At 37.2% G+C, this 22,132-nt stretch overlaps 1 protein-coding gene across 6 annotated transcripts in view; it reads right to left on the reverse strand.

Moving 5' to 3' along the window:
* Positions 1 to 22,132, reverse strand: part of PTPRM (protein tyrosine phosphatase receptor type M) — a 454,600-nt gene that overhangs the window by 339,652 nt on the left and 92,816 nt on the right. For all 6 annotated transcript variants that reach the window (XM_085220805.1, XM_085220804.1, XM_085220803.1 and 3 more), the window contains exon 2: positions 9,020 to 9,142. In XM_085220805.1, coding sequence (XP_085076931.1) covers positions 9,020 to 9,142 — 123 coding nt within the window. The remainder of the gene's footprint in view (positions 1 to 9,019; positions 9,143 to 22,132) is intronic.

Below are 22,132 nucleotides of genomic sequence, written 5' to 3' on the forward strand. Positions count from 1 at the left end.
CGATAATGATGTGCACCTGTTTCTCTCATAATTAAATGGTTGTGTACATCATTAAATTTTCAATAAGGTCCAGACAGTATTTTTTTTTTTCTCTGTGCTACTGAAATGCAGTTGATTAGAAATGTTGCGGCTTCTAGATGAAGTAAGCATTATTTCAGCTGGTGAGTGAAATAACTATATCGCTTTAACACTGATAACAAAAGTACCAAGCTCTTTAATTCAGCTCACGGAATTCATGAAAACCTTTTAATTGCTCCTTCTTTGACTCCAGATTCTGCAAACATGTATACAAGGGAATTAAGACTGTGTCTGGTATTTTAGAAAAATTGATTGTATCTAATACAAGAGAATTAAAATTCAATACAAAATGAAATCCATTCATTTTGTATACTAACCTAGCTCCACAGCCATATTTGTTTCCTTACATCCACATAACTGTCCTCAACAGGGAAGCGAAAGTCTAAAAAGTGTAGACATGCAGAGAGACACAGTTTTCTTTATCTCTGCCTTGTCCTTCCAAGTAATTTCACCCCAAGAAACAAGTTCTCCATGAATGACAAGTTTGTCAAACAATTTTTCAATGAAGCATTTGATGACCTGTGCCTTAAATCAATGACTTTCTGGCCACTGTTACTACAGTCAATGACCAAGCTGCTAACAAAATACAATCAGTCATCGATGCCAACTTAAGTGCTGTGAGAGGGGATGAAAAAATCTCCCTAAATATAATTTAAACTACAACTCCCTCGTTAATTTCACCAGAAAGGCTTAAGATAATATGCCAAAAAAAGAAAACCCAAACAATTTCTTGAAGAATCGCATTTGTGTTCCTGAAGAAGAGTGATTGAGTTAATCTCCAGCTCATCAGCATATTAACTGTGGCAATGACCACATTTTCGTCATACAGAAGACAAACAACTAACACAGGAAATAACTGGTATTGAAATGGAGGCAGTCACGTTACACCCTTTAAAGATGCAAGGAAAGGTTTTGATCCACTCTTTATTAGTTTCTAAAGAGCAGGATGGATGAAAAGAAATCTAATGGGATAAGCATGAGACTGAAAGAAAAGCCCTGCAAGAAATTAAGAGGCTTTTTTTTTTTTTTTTTTTTTTTTTTTTTCCCAACAGATTAATTGCTAAACAAGAAAAAGCTTACTTAGGAATACTCTGATTATTCCCCTTCCTCCTGATCTTGCAATGCAGTGAGCGCAGCTCCTAGAGGAGAATTTTCTGACTCACTGTTTATTCACAGTGCTCGCTGGCATTTTACTGGTCACAGCTTTTCTCAAACTGGCTAAGTAATTTCACTCTCCAATAGGAGAAAACAGGCAAACAAGCACAAAAAAATGTACTGTTCCTTAATGCAGGTCTGATGAAACTGGAACAGAAACTGCAGCAGTCTCAATGAGATACCCGGGGCAGTGAAGGTATAGTAACAGCCTTCAGCGCTGAGTGAGTACCTAGGGACCTCTACACTAAGCCTGTGCTTCTTCATTTCTATTGCTATGAGGTCCCAAACTACCTAGATTAAAGCTACTGAGGTACATTTGCATGTCTCAGGCATAGCTCCAGGAAATAAAATTTACGTTCAGTGTGGTCTCTTCTGAACCAGGAGCACCCACCACAAATGATTATTTTCTTTTTGCAGATTTTTTCAAGCCAAAAATCATCAGCTTATCTGATGAAGGCAACTATGGTGAGTTCCAGATAAAATAAGTTAATCATTACTTACTGCCTATTTCCATAAGAAACACTTTCTCCCTTTCTCCTGACAGGATTCTCCTACCTCACCTGAAAGAGCTCCTCATTAATGCTCCATGGAGGGCAGCAAACATGAAAACAAAAGCAGAGTTAGGCAGCGTACTTCTAATTTAGCAGGAAGGTCTGGAACAAGGCTGATGGACTTAACCAGCAAGATAGTGGCTAGCACTGCAGTTGGAAGTCAGGAGAGAGACTGGACTTCCAATGTGTAACAGTAAAACTGCAATCCCAAACTTTTTTATCATCAAGAAATCCATTTCAAAACCAGCTGCGGTATCTGGTTTATCATGTTTCCTGCTTCTCAGCATATATTATTGCAGGTGTTACATATAACCCCAGCAGGAAAAGTGTAATCAAAGCAAGGTAAACGAGTTAGGCTGGAAGGCTTGCTTAGCAGTGTGTGGCACTACGCAGTGCTACACAGAGCACCCTCAGCTGTCAGCTTTACCTCCCAAGTTGCATTGAGAATACTCTGGTTTAATGAGCAGTGAATTCCACAGACTTTTCACGTAGGCTGACTTCTGTGGAAGAGAAGAATTTCTCAAAGAATGAAAAATAGCTTATAACTTATCATCATTTGCCAGTCAAACATTAATAAAATCAACAGCTATTGGTGGATTCTAGCATATTATCTCCCACTCACTTCCACCAGTTGCAGCATGGTCTCTAATTTTTTGCAGATAGCTACTGCAATGCAAAAGATAAGGAGGTTTTTATTACACACCTTCTGGTACAGTACAGTTGCCATAAATATTACAGCAGGCCAGCTGCTTGAAATGAAAATCTGGAAGACTTACATCTTGGGCATCACCTCACAAAATGTGCTGTTTGTATGCAAACACTTCATTTCACAAAAGCAGAAAGAAAGTGTAAAAATGAAAGTCATATGTAGAAATCATTTAGTACAAAAGATTAAGCATACTAATCCCAACATTCTACCCCAAAATATTAATTGGCATTTAGGCAAATGCATTCAAGGAACTTCTCAGGCAAGCTAGGAACGTTGTCATTGATTCAGATTCAGCAACTTTGACACCGATTCATCATTTATTCCCCCTTGCAAGAACACTGTATGCACAGTACTTGTAATAAACTCAGGATTTGGGTCAGTTGCTGAAATCTGCAAGCCAAGTCAGAAGCTAAAAATGACTTTGAGGTTCAAATAAGTCATCAAAACACACAATACCTGCAGCATAGCTGGTGGCAATGCCTTTGTTGTTGAACAACGGTGTTAAGGGCACTATTAGGTATGTAATTAATGTAGTTGACTCATGGCAGCACAAAGCTGGCTGGATCAGTACTCAGGTGGTTTGCTTGAGCTGACCTCTACATTGCTGTGTATTAGCAGCAACAGATACCAGCTTATGTAGCTAATTAGAAACTGCCTAAAACACATCAACACACACTGCTTACAAAACAGGTATGCATGTTCTAACTGTCTGCAGCTATCACCTGGGCATGCAACAAAATGCCAAAGATACCAGTGTTAAATGTCTAGAAAAGCCTACAAAAATAAAATTGGAATACAGTAAATAGGTATAACTTTCAGTACTTGACATTTATGCTACCTTTGGATAGCACTCGAATTTGAGAAAAGCAGCTATTCAAAGTAACCTGGGACAAACAGCCTTCAATAAAAAACAGACTGGATTCTCTATTATACAAAAGTAAACAGAACAAAGCCATCCCCTTTAACAGAAGAACATGAGACAGTGCTAAAATGTATTTAATGATAACATACTCATCACACAGTTAAGTCAAACCACTGTAGCTTTACACGGTAAGGCATTTTGGCTGAGTTTGATATAAACTAGCCAATTGATAACGTTAAGATTTATCTTTTTATAGGGATCAGGACCCTTCTACACACAAATAATAGTGTACATTTTTTATACAATTGATTCACATTCTATAATATCAAACACCACTTCATAGTAGAATCTTGTTTTATGGAATATCTGCTTGCTATGTGTATCTGGTAACTACATATCAAAAGGCCATCTTAAACAATCATTTATATCATTTATATAAACATTATGTACATTATTCTACAGACACTGCTAAACAATTAGCAACACTAGATATTCAGGATACAAATAGGTCATTCAAAAAATTAAATATAGTCACTAAAATTATATATTATCATCTCATAATGCATAAAAAGAATCCTCATCCCAGCTTTGACCAGCTCTATATCAAACATTAAAGTCTTCACTGCTCAAAACCTCCTTTCAATCCACTGAATGGCGGCAGTCTGTGAAGATTTGATTTATAATTGATTTTGAACTGTTCTAAACTGAATGAAAGGCTGATGCCAGTGACTCAGTGTCAGTGCAGTGACATCCCTTTGGTGATATCAAACTAATAGAAGACAGAAGAAAAATGATGCTACTGTTCCTTGGAAATTAACTGGAACTGTGAAATACTGTAGGAGAATTTTACAGCTGAACACAGTGTTTTGCAACAAAATTAATACATGGACATCAGCAGAGTCTATTTTCAGCAAACAATGTATAGAGACGACTGTCGACAATATCTGCATTTCTCACAGTAATCTGTGAGGTTCTGTTTGCATCACTGTCAATGACAAAACTCATCATACATAAATATAATATACATCTCAAAAATACCTTCTGATTTTAAGTTTCAATTCTTCTGTTATTTTTGTTGTGTTTTGCTTTGGAGCAGTTTTGTTTTGGTGTAGTTCTGTAAGTTTTTGTTTTTGTTTTTTAAATCATCTGAGCTTTCTCTGGATAATGAACAGGGCGAGAGCTGAGAACTCCATAAGATCTAATTCAGACACCTGTTCCTCAGCTCTGGTCCTGCATTCTCATTCTCTTAAATGAGAACAACTGGCATGTAAATTGCAATCAGCAATCTAAGCATGCATACATGTGTGTATATATATATATATATAATATATATATTATTTAGTCTCCAGCTTGCACACACTTGTTTTATTTCTCCCTTCACTCTTCATCCAACACCTCGAGTGCTTTTGGTTCTTCTTCCCTTCTAGGACAAAACTTATGTACCTGTGCTACTCTAACTGACTGTCAGATAACAGAGATGGTATCTCTACAGCAGTCTCACACACTCGGCATGCATTTTGAGTTATCATGTAAAGCAAAAGAGCACCCTGTGGGAACACCACAACTCCAAAATGCTGCCAGGCCATGATGAATTTGACTGTACATGATCATAAATGGGCTTACAGAGTGAGCGCGCAGCTGGAAAAATTCAGAGAAAGAAATTACCATCTGGAGAATCAACCAAAAATAGAAATGCAGGAAGAAAGACTGCAGCGGCCACAATTTTTATTTACATTATCAAAGGATCTCAGAATGAGAACTACTCTATAAAAAGAAGATAAGACAGTAACAAAATGAGATAATGAAACAGTATTAACAATGGGAAGGGATTTAGGCATTTTTCTTTTTAACAGACTTAATGGCAAATTGAAGTATTAAGAACAACGAGATAGTACAGATAAACAAAAACATATAGGGACCACCTTTCCAATGATGAGGCAATATGAAGTAAAAACAAGAGCTCTCCCTGAAAATTCAGATGATAAAGGTTGGCCATGTGTTACAAAGAAAGTAAAAGAGGTATATGCATACTGATGTCAACATAATGCAGAAACTCAAGTGGAAATAAAAAAAAAGATAAAGCAGCTTTGGAAAAGGGATCTTTGCAACTGCTTTCCAAATACAAAGACATGGTTTGTCGATATCCCTGAAATCATCCCTGAAGCTACCCCTGAAGACATCTCCTGCTATCAAATCCTTGTTGTACAGATACAGTAATCCACCATTTTGATGTATTTTTCTTTATGAAGCCATCTTTACTAGTCTTCAGCCAGAAAGCTTACAGTTAGATATTGTACATTTGTATTATATGCACACATTAACATTATTGTACATGCTTTAACTGTTCTACAGGACAAGGTATGATAATATTAAGGGTTTCCAGATTATATTTTTGAACAATACCATAAACACATCCTTGAAACAGAAAGGCAAAAAAAAAAAAAAAAAAAAAGGAGAAAAACTGAGGAAAGGCAACTGCCAAATTTCCCACAGCAGTTAGTCCAGCTGACTCACAATACACTCACTAAAACAGAAGAGTAGATTAACCAGCCTCATTCAATCCATACAAATATACACAAATATATACATGTCATTCCTTTCTTGGCTCTGTTTGGTACATTTTCAGACTAGTACTGCTCATTAAAGGTCATGTCTACACTTATCAAGAAAATAAGGGAGCTAATGTCCTGCTTACTTTAGCAAGGATAACCTCATATATTTCTACTAGAGTAATAATCCAAAAAGGATTAAAGCTCAACATGCTGAACACTTAGAAAAACTTAAAAATTATTATTATTTTTTTTATAATTAACCAATTTTCATCCAAAACTACACCTCAGAAAGAGCTATTAATATTCAATAAAATATATAGTGTGTACAATACATAATACATAATACATAAAAATGCTACATGACACTACTCTCCCACTGAAGTAAACATATAAAGCCAAAATATTTATCAAACTGAAGTACAGCTCCCCTCAATAGTCTCATGTGGATTAAAATGGATCAGATGCCATAACTAGTGTACTTGCCTCCCACTGTAACCAAATTATATAAAATATTATATATATTGATACCAACTCACTCACTGACATATTCTTGGGAATTAGGAATGTTATGTGCATTAATTCTTTCATCTGACAAGGGACTCTGGAATTGGGAGTACTTGTTCCAGACTAATATTACAATACTATTGCATAAAGCATTTTGTTTTCAAGCCAAGAATTCCCTACAAAACAGTAATCTAAGACATTCTATTTGTTACTATCTTAAGTTATTTTTCCTAAAATATGCAGCTCAGAAACTGCTGACAAACTACTTGGAATCATTATTTTTATTTATTTTTAAAGTGTATCGCATAACTCTCTGGCTAAGGTTAACTGAAAGCAAATTAAAATCATTAAGATGATGATTTGAACAAGAACAGGAAAAAAACCTACCTGAATGAAACAGAGAGAAAAATTAGATATTACTTGACTGAATCATGCCCTTAGAAAAAATGCTTCTCCTTTACAAAAAAAAAAAAAAAAAAAGTAATGAACATTTCTTTCCTTCTCAAAGAGGATTTTTGACCTTTTAGGGCAACAATATTAACAACCCTTATCAAACTAACATGTTTGTCTTCTGACCTAAAACTCCCAAAGCATATTTCAGTTCCTTCATGGACAGAAATGAAATTCCCTATGCTCTAAATATACTTTATTTCCAATCTTACCATCTTTCTATTTAATCAACAGAACATGATTTTAGTATTCTGATAAAAGTTAGAAGACAAATAAAAAACAATCCATATGACATAATAGAAATAAGATTACACAGACATAATTTTCCTTCCATAAAAATAGCAGTCCTACTTTGGCTGGACTCTTGCCTCTGGTGGAAAAAAACCCTCAGTCTCTGATCATCAGAGAAAAGGACATACAGTTCAACCTCTTCTAGCTGCCATGAAGACTAAACAATATATACAACACATACTGACAACATCTTTTGCAAAATCCAAGTAAATGAAAATTGGAATAGAAAGAGAATTTCCAGTGGTGTGATTGAGAAGAAGAATGTATAGCTTGTACTGCAGGCTAAGATGACTGATAACTATGTGCATGAGCTCCAACTTGAGACACGGTATTAAGCACTGATGAAATAGTCCAAAAAAAATTTTGCAGTCCATGCCAACACCGCTGGACAAGAGCCTGTTTCAAAAGAAATCTGCAAGAGCCCTCTTTATCTGTGGTTATGAACTCAATCTAGCATGTCAACTGCGTGCAGGCAAACCAAACACTTCTGTTCAAGTGGAGAGCCTCACCTTTTCCACAGGAAGCTCAGTGGAGAAGGAAGCAGTACTTCAACTGTCAACTTCAGATACAGTACTGTCCACAACACCAGGCAACAGTGATAAATCTATAATAAAAACTGCTAAGAGGATTTTTCACAAGTGAATGATATCTAGGGCTCATTAACACATATTGTAGATAGTGCCTATTGTTTATACAGTCAATTCTAATGTTTCATGCTGAAACTCTAACGTGAATTTCTAATAATAAATCTCAATTCCCTTACTCAAAAGGAAGGAAGGAATACTTTCTTAAGAAGGACAACTATTCAAGAGATTTTATTTAAACCTCAAAGTACATCATGGCAAGTCCTTTAATTGAAATGGATGTTAATGAAATGATTAGCACATCCATCTGTGAAGTTTTTGAGCATTCTCAGTATATTCATGCAAAATCACAACATAATATGCAGAAGAAATCCCTAGAAGCTAAAACCAGTGATTTTCCAAGGTAGCCTTTTTTTTTTTTTTTTTTTTGCCATTTATAGTGATAAGAGTCACACTAGGCTCAGCGTCTAAAAGGAAAGGAAGATTCTGAGCTGGACTAGACTCAATCAGCACCCAGGAGATATCCTAGAGATCAACCCCCTGTGCATGATAGGGAACTCTTAACATGTCCAGATAAAATTTGGAAAAGAATAACTGATTTTAGGTTTAATATTTCCAAGTCAGCCCTCAGGTCACTCTGTATTTGTGTGATTGAGGTGATAAAGGAGACTGCGCTACCAGAACAAGTTTATAGTTCCTCAGAATGCAAAGGCTGTTGCTATGGAATTAGATTCACCTACACACAGTACACAAAGAGCATTAAATAAGAGTATCACAACTGTCTTCAAAACACAACAAGGAGAATATTACCAAGGCAGTTTGTTTTGGTATATCTCTCCGTTCCTTTTTCTCTTACTCCTTTTCACTCTACATTTCTTTTTAGAACAGAGTTTGATTAGTATCACTTTGAACAAAAATCCCTCAGGCCATTTTTGTTTTATCTCTCACTGTTCCCTCTCTTCAAGTCTCCCTATTACACAGCCCTGTCTGCCTCATTCTAGCACTGCTTAATCTTCATTTCTCATGACATCATTTTGTATTCTTTCTGCTTTCCCCAATGACAGAAAGTTTCTACTCCTACTTTCTAACCTTTATTTTAGAAACTGCACTGCAAAAGAAAGCCTTTGCACTGCAGAACATCCCTCACAAGAACTGTTCTGAAGATTTGAGTACTACAATTAAAAAGATTTTGACAGTCACATTATAATACTAACACTGTAAAGAAATGACAAATAAATACAAAATCTAGCATTAAAGAGAAAAAAGCAAAATGAAAGACCAACCAGAAGGCATCCATTGATCTGAGGTGGGTTTTGTCAGCGTGTTCACCTGGTCCCAGTTAAGATCATCATCATCTGACTGACTATAGCCACAGGTGCTAAATGGCTCATCGAAAGTACAGCATCCTGCAAAATAAACACAGAAAAGATTAACATAACATGCAGATAACAGATCACGAGTCTCAACAAATTCAACACAATTCAATGCAGGCTGTGTAATTTTTTTTTTTTTTTTATGTCCTTTAATAAAAGCAAACATATTATCTATCAGTTCTGAGAGGACAAAAAACTTGTCATGAACATACAATCTCAAGGGTCAAAGCCAGTGGATGAAAGCTGGGTCAGGGAGAAATCTAATTTCAAGAATTTAGGACAATGGAATCTAACACTACCAACAAGGACATAGAAAAATTTCTATCCTTGGACACAAGAAAACTTGTCCAGCTTTCTCAGATTTTTTTCCCCTAGTAGCAGACTAACACAGGGTTATAAGCTCTGTTTTCTACATTTTCTTTGATGTTTGATGTTACACTCGAGTGAAGAATGACATCTTGCCTATCCAGTAAAACAAATATAACCCCAGTCATGGATATTTCAGTCCATATTAAAGTAAATACTGCAGCTGTTCAAACAAAACTAAACTTCTGGGCTATTCATCATTTTTGCTATCTGTCCGTACACATAGCAGGCTCAGTCTTACCGACTCTTACTAAGATAGGAAAAAGACAAAATCTAGCTTTAAAAGAAATTTGAACATCATAAGTTCAGGTTTCCTTGAACATTATAAACAGCATTAGAGAACACCTTATCAAGAAAATAGGATTACATAAGACAAAATATCATCTGACAAGTTTCACCTAACCAAAGCCCAGCCTTCTTAATAAGTACTCCTAGCTTATAGTTGTCATTCATGACAAGTATTCTGCAGGCATATAATTTTTAATGGAAATTCATTTTGCAAACATAAAACATTTGCCCCAATGGCTTGCATGAAGGTTATCCTATACTGTTCTCTATTCTAAGGTATTCTCCTATAGAAAGTCTTCATTAGCTTTAGATATGTCAGGGAAATTAGCACCTCTGGCTACCGCGCCTTTCTGCATTCTTGTAGGCGCACAGATTTCAATTAGTGAGCTCACTGGGAACAGAAAACCATGAAAGAACTGACATCTCCATGCTCTGACATTTCACCTCAACGATAACAACAGATGTAAGCGCTCTCTTCCAAAATTAAACAAATTCAGAAATAAAATAGGTAGGTTTATAGTACATCAAGTGACATCTGTAAAATTTCTAGGGGAAAGAGATAAAATTTTCCACAGCCATTTGCACAGCTGTTTTAACTCCCACATAAATATTACTTGATACAGTTGAAATGTGCCACAGAGTAACTTTCAGATGCAGAAGCAAAACATAACTTTCAGGGGACAGATTTGGGTTTGCTTTTTAAAAAAAATTACATAAAACCAAACAAATCACAGGTGAAGCAAAAGGTAGTTTACTTGCAAATGTTTTGCGAATGATGCTAGAACATGACAAAGTATCATATTATACAGCACACAGCGTAGTCAAACTTTGCAAAAAATGTACACCTCAATGATAACAATTATGGATTTGGGTTCGCATTTCAAACACAGGACCAATGAATTTATGTGCTAGCTCCATTACCTCATTACATCTCACACATCTCTAGCAATAAGAAGCCGTAAAATAGTTCACAGTATTTTCTTCATCTACTCTAAAAGATGAGCCAAGTACTACAAAATGTCCAATACCCAAGAGATACAGAAGGGCTTGTGTTCCAGTATAGTTATTATAGGCTTCTCCCTTCTTATTAGTTAGGAAGATGTCAAAACCATGGATAAATAGGATGATGGATGATAACAAACTCCTACTTGTCTATTTGTATGTCAACACAGGATTGCTTCTCACTGCTTGTTTTTCTTCATTTCTCCTGCAAGTCAATAGCTCAATCACTCTGTCAAGGATTTCATCTTTTTTTCTTTGCCATTTACATCCTTGAAGCGAATTTACAATTTTATAGCTCTCTCACAAATGGGTATCAAATCTTCACACTTGCTCTAGGAAAAGTTCTTGAGGAATTTTGAACTCCTCCTTTTAATCCTAGGCCACTTCCACATACAACTAAGAAGTAACTAACTAACTACGTACAACTAAGAAGTAACTAAGAAGTAACAGGGGTTACTACAGGGAATCAAACCATGTTAGCCAGCATATATAAATCTTTAATGGCACAGACACCATGCCACGGCAATTTCAATCGCCAATTGGAAGAAAAAAATTCAACATTAAGGAGAAGATGAATAATAATGAAGACTTCACACTGATGTGATTTTTTTGGAAAGTGTTTTGTATATTAAACTAGTATACATGGTTATATATGCGTTGAAAGCATCTACAGGTAAGTTTATAGACTATTAATAATAATTAACAATAATTAACTGTTTCTGCTGGAATCAGGACAGATTCAATTACAAATGAACCAAAGTTCTTTACACATGGGTCTGAACACCTGGCAAACCCCACATTTGCATCTAATCATGCCGTCCTGCCTTTTTCGGCAGTGCTTTGCCTATTGTCTAGTCACCAGGCTCTCACAGTACAAGGTTTCCACTTCACAAAAAAAAATCCGTATATAAAATCAACAAACGGATGGCAAAATCTGAAAAAATATCACAGTTTTTTTCATGTTTCTCATTATTTGCACTGCTTTGAAACAGAACAACTGCCAAAATAGGTGGTTGTTTATAATCAGCTAGAATACTTGAGAAAATCTGCTAATTTTTAGCTATTTATTATAATTTGATTTAACAACTAAAACACATGTTGTTTGTTATATAGTTTAATAGAGCAAAGCAGATTTCCTGCTTGTTACATAGGCATTACATTTTGGGTAGCCAAGCTGTATTTTAAAGGATGATTTCCAGACTGACTAAAATATTTACAGCTAATCATAGAATGGCCTGGATTGAAAAGGACCACAATGATCATCTAGTTTCAACCCCCCTGCTATGTGCAGGGTCACCAACCACCAGACCAGGCTGCCCAGAGCCACATCCAGCCTGGCCTTGAATGCTGCCAAGGATGGGGCATCCACAACCTCCTTGGGCAATGTGTTCCAATGCATCACCACCCTCTGTGCGGAAAAACTTCTCCTAGTATCTAACCTAAATCTCCCCTGCCTCAGTTTAAAACTATTCCCCCTTGTCCTATCACTATCCACCCTCATGAACAGCTGTTCCCCCTCCTGTTTATATGTTCCCTTCAAGTATTGGAAGGCCAGTATAGGGTATATGTAACCTGTTTGGGTTCTTTGACTTATTCTGCATGTAATAGGTATTTTGTGATTCCTAGAGGGAATTGAAGTGTACCTAGGCAACAAAGTCCACTAGAACCTGTTCTTCCAGATGTAATCGTCCTCTACCACTGAATCTAGTTCAATAAAGCTATACCATAGTATTATGGAGTATAACTCCATACCAAATCTGTTATGAAACCCTCCAAAAAACTTTGGATTAAGTGACAAAAATTGAAAAAGAAAAAGTTCAAGTTATGCTGGCCACTTTATTTCTGTCAGTCTTACACACTGTAAGATCTCTGGTTAATATAAAGCTTCCGTCAGACATTTGCTGCCAAATATACAAGTGCTGTAACTTGCAATTTTCATGAGCACATGGCTACTGTGTCAGATACAAAGGCTTTTATTTTGCCTAGGAAAAAAAAAAAGAAAAAAAAAAAAAGAAAAAAAAGAAGGAATACCTTATGGTTTATGGTCTGCTACAGTACTATGTATTCTGTTGCACAAAAACTCAGTGAACTAAGAAGATGAGTATACTCAATCCTCAATCCTCTTATTAGTATTATTTATCTCCTAAGTATTTTAAATTCTGTTTACTATGTATTTTTATACTGGAAATATATTTACATAGTACGTACAATGCTGTTATCCTCTGAAGCTGAATTCAGGGTCTTGAAATCTGATTAGAAAGCAGAGTGTTTCAAACATGGGATATGAGGGGCCTTTTATTATGAAATATTAATCTCCTATTAGGTGATAAGTCTCCTACAAGGCACTGAATCTCCTCTTTCTGTGTACAACAGTTGGAGCCTCACCCCCATGAGAAGTGCATCCCTCAGCACCTCCCTGTGCTGGTGAATGCCCGTGGCACTGACAGAACTGAAAAATGCCACCAAACACAACTGCTAATGCTTGACTAAGCTGTGCATGAGTCAGCTTTCAACCCCAAGAGATGTGTCTCAGGACTCCTGACTTAGGAAGATGATAGTGACGCTGCGTTGTGCTTGCTTTTATGTCTTCCCTTGTGGATTTGGGGGTGACTATGGCATCCAGACACTCAGTTAAAGCTGTTGTAAGAAGCAGGGGATGTGGCGACCAGGTTTCAAACCACCACACTGGAAGAAAAACAGCAGTTCCTTTGAGGGTGAACAAGAAATTCTAAAGTGGAAAATAAAGTGCCTGTCTAAATTACAGACTGGCTAACGCATAACATTGGATCAGCAGACAGTTTTTAAAGGTAAGAAACTGAAAGTGCTATTTCTAAATGAGTACGACAGGCCCAATTCACTTCATCATTTTTATCAAAGGAAGGATGAAGACAAACATTGTCCAATACAAAAACGTTCAACTCTGTGAAATCAATAAGTGGTGGAGCCCATAAAGCTCTAAGTGAACTAAACACAGCAGCCTAAACAGAGGGTTTTAAGAACTTATCTAAAACCAGACAAAATAGCCTTCCTGGAGTCTGTTCTGTGGATAGATTCTGAGCACACAAACACACCAAGCTCTGGCTTAGAATGAGGAAAACGTTCAGAGCAGTAAAACAGTGCTGTAGTGGTCAGGGAGCTTTAAAAAAAAAACATATGCTGCACAAAGTTAGTCTGACTTAAAGCAGAATTGATGTTCATCTTGTCAGGTTTGCATACGTGTGGTCAGAAAGGAAAAGGCAGAACACTTAAAAATTACCTGGAAAAATTCGCATGAGCCAGAGTAAAGACGATAAGGTAAAAGGATGTAGTTTGCAACTAAGGAAGGCCAGATACTAATTCTGGGTGTAAGGGAGGAGTAATAAATGGAAAACTATACATAATTTTACAAAGATGTATAGAAGATGGTGTGGTCATTGAGATTCCTGAATTCCCAGACCTGATTTCTGCAGTACAACGGGTAATAATGACACAATACAGGGAAAAAGAAAACAAAACAAAAAAACAGTTGCAAATAAACATTTAAAGTTGGTATTTATGAGACTTCAAAAGTTCACTGTATGTTCATAAAACATTTACAATTGTTCTCTCTCCTTCTGCTTAACTGACAGCAACTGAATCAACACAAACGTCTCCAGAAACATTTCAGTTTTGGTGACATAGGATACTACAGCAAAGTTACATTCTTAGGAATAAATATCTGTCAGTTCTAACTTCCCCTGGCAACCTGGCCCAAGTTTAGCTGAAGAGAACAGTTTCTACAAAATGACAGTTGCCTAATAGATAGCGAGAATAATTCAAAATGTGGACTCCTAGAAACTTAACATAAAAGCCCCAAAACAGGAAGCAATTTCCTCTGAAAATGTGCATTTAAACACATTCTAAACACCAAAACAGAAGAACAAATACAACTTACAAATGATAAAAGACTTATTTCAGGTGTTTTTTTAATGTCAATTTTGCAGTATTATTGATAGCTTTTCTTAATTCATGTTATGGCATACATTGCTAAGTATGCTTACATGTATGACCATATCCCTGGCATAAATGCCAACAATGAGAAAACGTCTACCAAAAAACATAGTCAAACATTCAACCTGAGTAAGTAAGGTTTTCTTAATATATTTCTAAACAGTCCATTGTTACAAGAAAAAGTCTCCTCAAAATATTAAATAAGTACTTAAGAATAGCTATTTGAGAACAATTAGGAGGCCAATTTGTAACATACTTAAACCGCACATACATAGCTTGTTTAGAAGATCCTACTGGGCATACTGGTCTCAAAAGAAAGGTGATGCACATGTGCTTCAGAGCTGACCCAAAGTGATGAAAACCACTTCCAAAATGAATACTGCTTTGCATCCTGTTTATTATAAGCATGACCAAATTATGCTTCAAAACATAGAAGTCTCTTTCACAACCTCCCAGAAACGTTTCAAGATAAACCTCTGGCCTACAAATAACCAAAAAAAGAAATCATCTTTCCCCACACTTAAAAAATAAAACTAAAAATTCAAAAGACAATGTGGTTGTGGAAAAAATCCCCTGAGAAAAACAAAAGCAACAGAACTCCAAGTTCATATAGTTCATATTACGCGATTCACTTTATTTTATAGCTATCTCCTAGGAGTGCAAAAAGCCCCGTGTGTAAAAGCATTCATTCATCTTGGTTAGCAAAATATAAAATGAGATGATACAGGAGAGAAGTAAGGGAGAGCTATTTTTTTCTACATTTATTTAGAATGGAAAAGAACATACAGTAAGGGAGAGAAGGGAACAGAAATACGTATTGCAGTAAGATATGCAGAAGGTGATGCTCTCTTCCAATGAGTTTACCTTAAGTACCTCTTAATGGATTAGACATCACACCTATGTTTTGAAAACGATAGTAAAATACACAACACAGCACTAGTCTAGGAAATAAAGCTTTCAGAAGCTCCAAATTAACTGTACTTCAGAAACTTATTAGCTGAAGAAGTGCTTACCTCACCTCAGCCCACCTTTGTACATCATTAAAATCCAGCACATGAAGGCTTTGTCCAGGGGAGAGGAAGAGGAAAAGAGGGAAAAGGTATTTGGGAATGAGTGCAGAAGTGCACAGGATATGTTCAAGAAACACACAGATCGGAAAATTTGAGATGAAATAAAACACAACTCGGAAGGAACAGGGTGGGGATATTGAGTCTTTCTGGTTTTGGTTATTATTATTATTATTATTATTTCTAGCTAGAAGCTCAGCGGAAAGGTATAAAACGCAAACCTCACATCCAAAATCCACCATCACAAAGGGTCTACTCACTCCTGCAATTTCACATTACTTGAAAGGAAACATACTATCATCAATACTGGGATTATGGGATCACACTGGACCATTCCCTAATATCCATTCAGGAAACATTGCAATAGATTTTCAGTCTGTCAGGAGGAGAAGTCTTGCTATGCTTCATCCATCCTATGGCTGTGGAAACCGCAGCCTGACCCAGCCCAGTTCAGGAACAGCAGTGCTGGCAGCCATTTCATGCATATGGCCATAGGCACATGGTCCTGACGCACCCCAATTTCCATCATGGTCCTTTTAATAATTATGAGAAACAGCACTTTTTTTCTTATGGAATTACTGAAATTCAACATCTTCATTCTCAATTAGAGATTAATACATAATTCATTTTTTCCCCTACAAAGCTTTTCCCCAACTATTATGTGATATGTTGAAATGGACATGTTTAGATTGAGGCAAGAATAAAAGACATATTAAGAGGCCACTGTTCTTTTGTCTGTAGTTCTGCCAAAAGCAATAGAGGTTTTCACAAACAAATCAGCTTTCAGTTAATTATCGTGCCATTAGACTACAAGAAAAAAAAAAAACACATTACTTCAACGGATTTTTCACATGAATTTCAGAAGAACACTCAGAACCACAAAATGCTTTAGGTAGGAAGAGGTCTTTATAGACCATTCAGACCAACCCTCATATGACTCCCGTATGATCTCCCATATGAAAAAAGAAAGGGAAGTTTTTACTTTGCAGGCCAAACTTTGTTCATTCCTTTTATTACAACATTAAGTAAACAGGCAGACATTGACAAATAATTCTCACGCTGTCACAGAATAAACATATGATATATTACATCACCCACTGTACAACCTCTGTATGACTGTATTTATCATGGTGACATAAGCTGGCACATAGATCAGAATAAGCAGCAAGTAAGCTGATCTCTCATTTTAAAGCTCAGTATCATTACTTTTTTTTTTTTCTAAGCTCAATAAAAGAAAACAACAATGTAATATAGCTCCAAGTCTCAGAACATGTAAAAGCTCAGCTCTAAGTCAATGGACCCAAAGCAATCCAGAATGCATTGAGAAGATTGTCCTTCAAGTGATCCCCAAAATCTCTCCTCCAGCTTTTTCAACTTTTAAAAAGGTTAACATTGACTCAGAAGTCACACAGCAGAACTGAAGACAGTCTCTTTCATCACACTCAATTTTGATAGCTAAGAGATTAATTACCGTTTTGTCTAACCATCAGGACACTCTGAGCTGAGGAAGTTAGTTTTTTTCTTTTTTTTTCTGATGTCAAAAAAACACTGCACTATGCTATTTATCTATATCTAAAGGCATTTCATTGAGAAAGCTGACAGCATTCTCCTCATCTGCCAGTAGCACTTTTAAAATGCATCTTCACCTTTAAACTCTTCAAGCTAAAAAACCACAAGTGTACTTGAAGCTCAATCACCCTTCCTGGTGCTGCTCATTTTTAATGAGCCTCTTGTCTTCATGTCTCCCAGAAGACAGACTCCGTAGAGCAATCTCAGGTGATGTGAAACCAACGCTTGATGCTTCTCTAAAGCACTGTCTTTTTGAGCCTGAAATCTTCCTGCTAAACCCACATGGGACTGATGGGCCATTTCAGTCAAACCCAATTTCACTTCTTTATCACAAGCCCCTGCTTAAAAACTCTACTGTGGATTGCTTGTATGCACAATCTGTTTCAAGCTTTGAACTTTAAAAGGGATTTAAGCAGTCAATCTCAATATCGTTATAAATCTAACATGCATTATTTTCCCATTGATTGTGAGAAAATAAAAGTTTGAAGCTTGATTTCACGGGTAATCTTTCCATTTGCTTGATGAGTTCTGCAGCTGTACCAGAGCACTTAGTGCATCCTGTTAGATAACAGTATATTAAGCTTGGATGAGAAATCCAGACTATTTACTACTCACTTCCAGTTTTAAGTAAAGAACAAAGGCAGTGTTACCTCTGCCAGTCTCGGAAGCTCCTGATTTATACAGCAGTCAAAAAGACTCGAAACAGTATATGTTGCTGTACAAGGGATTCTGCAACAATATGGTCATAAAACTAAAAATGTTAATATCTACTTTATGTTTCTTCTTGATAGTATGGTTAGGTTGTGGCTGGACTTGATGATCTTTAAGGTCTTTTCCAACCTGAGCAATTTTACGATTCTATGATTTCATGAAAACAGCGAAGCCCACACAGCCCTTGCCCAGCATGCTAGCTGAAGAATCACCCTCTCCTTTCCCCCTTACTTTTTTTCCCATATTGTTTTTCTTCTGTATTTTTTCTCCTTTAATCCTGGAGCTGCCCTTCAGGAGAGGAAGGCTATCACCCATTCTGCTTCACTTTTTAAAGCTACTGTTTACACTCTTTTCCTTGCAGTGATGGCTATAGCTGCATCCCAAACCATTTGCTTCTATGATATAACTCTCATTCCTTGATCAATAATTCAGGAAAATATTCATCTCTGTTTAGTTACTGCTGTCAGTACAACTCTTTGTGTCTGGATGAAAAGAGAGCAGAACCTCCATCTGGAGACTTTGCCTGTGCTGCTCAATGAATTAACCTGTAGGAGGTGCCATCGTGATGAAGCAGTCAAATACCTCTACCAGCAGGCAACTTCATCACATGGGTAATTAGTTCACCACATCAATAACGCCTCCAGTCGTTAGCAGCGCCAGAGCTGAGTCCCAGGTCTGCTTGTTAAATTCAGGCAGCACAACAGGCTTTCCCTGTGCTACAGGTGTAAATAACATTCTATTTTTAAACATAGTTAGCTATGGCTTTTTTTTCCTCTCGTTTTTAGTCATTATCTCTTGCAATAAATTATACTTTATTTCATTCATCACATCTATAACCTCCTGCCAGAAGGAGGATAAATAATTAATGTTAGAAACCTCTGACAATTTCACAAGGTCCTATCAACTTATAAATATGAGACCCACATTTGAGAGTGCTAAAAACACTAGTGTTGCAACATCAACATGACCAAGCTTACGCAAGCCAAGGAGCAAACTCTTGACTCTCCTACACAGAACAGAGCACTACCACTGCTCTACGTAGACAAAATAATTCCTTCAAACTCTTGCTCCTGAGAGGATTATGTAGATACAACACTCAAATGCTGTACTACAACAAAAAGACAAATAGAGGCCACGCAAAGCTTCATACTTTCTATTGTGGAAACCATTATACATAGGCAATGAACTTCACCTCCTAACAGTGAGCGGGATTGCAGGAGTGGAGCGCATCCTCAGCAGCTCACTGATGACACTGCCCTAGAGGGACAAGAGGCCTTACAGAGGGATCAAGATAGGCTGGAGCACTGGGCAATCAGCAATGGCACTAAGTTCAACAAGAGAAAATGCCAGGTGCTGCACCTGGGATGGGATAATGACAAACACAGACTGGATGATGAATGGCAGGACCAGCTCAGCAGAAAGGGACCTGGGTGCACTGGTGCCAGCAGCCCAGCATGAGCCAGCAGTTTGCCCTTGGCATTAAGAGGGCAAACTGTATTTTGTGATGCATTAAAGACAGCAAAGCCAACTGGTTAAAAGAGATGACCCTCCTGCTACATTTAGCATTGGTTTGGCCCCATCTTGAATACTGCACACAGTGCTGGGCCCACAATATAAAAAGAATGTGAAGGTCCTGGTAAGTGCCCTGAAGAGGGCATCAATGCTGGGCGTAGTGCTGGAGGACATGTCATGTGGGGAAAGACAAAAGACACTGGGATTTTCAGTCTGAGAAGAGGTTGAGAGGTGACATCACTGCTCTGCAGCTCCCTGAGGAGGGGAAGCAGAGAGAGGTGCCAGGGAACCAATGGCAGGAGAGGAATAGCACAGAGCTGCCAGCAGGAGAGGGTCAGACGGGGCACTGGGAAACATATGTTTAATGTGAGGGTGGACAAACACTAGAATGGGCTTTCTAGACAGGTGGTTGGTACCCCATGCCCCCATGTCAGATTCCCAGAAGTATTTGAACAATGCACTCAATAATATACTACAGCTTTTGGTTAGCCCTGAAGCAGTGAGGTAATTGAATTCAATCTTTGAAGATCCCTTCCAACTGAACTGTTCTATCCTACGTGAATGAATGCTGCATCCAAGTATCAGCAAATCCAAAGATTGTCATGTTGATTCAAATTATTTCTCCTTTCTGCTATGCTAATTCAGTGCTTGATGAAAAGGAGGTTTTGCCCAGGTCATAACACTAGGACAAGTATCTCTGACTCCTTGGAAAAAAGATCTCACATTCACGAAACATCACTGAATTGGGAAGGTCTGCCATTTCAGTTGCCAAAGTTTGTTTCAGAATAGGATAACCCAATAAACCCAAAAGCTGTATACTCACATCTAAAAGCAGTATAGATTAGGAAAGTATATCTAAGTTGTGGCAAATCATAATAGTTCAGGTATTTCTGCGTAATTCAAGCGCTCACTTGTTATTATAGTATCTTAGTAATATTAGATAACCTGTTACATACGCTATATGCAAACACTTTTTAAGAATCTTTCTTAGTTTACCTTCTAATCAATTAAAGAGAAAACAACAGTTCCAATTTCTGGGTCAATTTTATTCTTATTAAAATGCATTTTATTTAAGAATTTAAAAGCCTTAACAAACGTTACATTTGGCCTCTATTTTTGAGTTAGCTATACTAAGAATTGTGTCAAGTGTCAGAGCATTCCAAATACGGGGATATTTCAGCTAGATGAGAAACATTCTTACATTAATCTGTCAACACGCTGTCTCAATGTACAGCACAGACCTCAGGACTTAAAATAATTAATTTCTACCTGAACCAGAGTATGTCTTTCAACAACACGGACAAGCACAGATTTTAGTTGTTTTAAATCACAGAGATGTCAGGAGTTACTGAGTGAACTGCATTCTTCTTGTTTGCAATCTAAGCACCACTTCAGGTCTTAGTCCTCAATTCCATTCATGGGTGGAATTTGGCATTTCTTGTTCTGTCATGCCAGATCATGGAGTGCAGCAGTTCCCCGTGCTCAGCCAGTCTGACCTGTGCACATCCTGCGGCTACTCTGCTCTGTTTGGAGCCAGGAGTGACAGCCTATAACAAAAACAGCTAGGAAAAGCAAAGTGTAATTGATCCAGACTAACCAAAATAAGAGTTCGACATAAGTCGGTGTGATCACGTGTTTCTTCTCCACATAATATTTACAATTTCCAAGACTTTAAAAAAAAAAGCTTTTAGACAGAATAGTCCAATCATTACCATATCAGCATTTCAAACCTGGCATTGAAAAGTACAATACTTCCCAACATTTTTAGCTTCTGGAGTAACAAAACGAGATGGGCTGAAGTCAGAAGGGACTACTGGAGGTCATCTCATGTCCCTCACCCCAAAAAGGGTCATTTAAAGCATTGGTCTGCAAAGTGGGGTGCGTGTACCCCAGGGCGCGCACATGATAATTCACTGGAGCATGGAAAAGAAAATACTAAAATTTCTACCTGTGTTCTTGTTTAATGTAAAAAAAGAAAAATACAGGAATCAAGGTCTACTAGTATTTAACATGCAGTTTGGCACTGGTCCCCTCACTTGATCCACGTGTGGAGTGGCTACACATTAAACTGCAACAATAAGTCCTACAAAAAGAGTGGGCATCCCTAACAGAGTGGGATGACTCTGGCACCTGCACTTCTCCTTCACTTTCCGTATATTACAATGCATTGCAGATCACGTCTGGTTAAGCATACTTATGGATCATAGTATTAATTTTAACTAATCTTCGTGAAATGGGCAAGTGGCTTAAAAAGATTCCTGTTTAAAAAAAAAACCCCTATAGACTGAAGATAATAACAGAGATGCATGCACAAGCAAACAACAAGGAAACAGCACTCCTGACATTTCTTAGTACAAACTCTTTTGTCAGCCGTACTGCAAGGCAAAAAATGATAATCTAATCACATCTGACAAGAACATGGCCAAAATTTTTTGAAATTATTAGTACAGAAATAAGTTCAACTTAGAACCAGACCTCAAACTGCTGCATAAAGTGTTAAACTAAGATTTTCAAAAATAAGGAAGCAAACTGAATCACG

This window comes from Meleagris gallopavo, chromosome 3 (genome assembly GCF_905368555.1).
Source record: "Meleagris gallopavo chromosome 3, MGAL_WU_HG_1.1, whole genome shotgun sequence".
Taxonomy (NCBI): domain Eukaryota; kingdom Metazoa; phylum Chordata; class Aves; order Galliformes; family Phasianidae; genus Meleagris; species Meleagris gallopavo.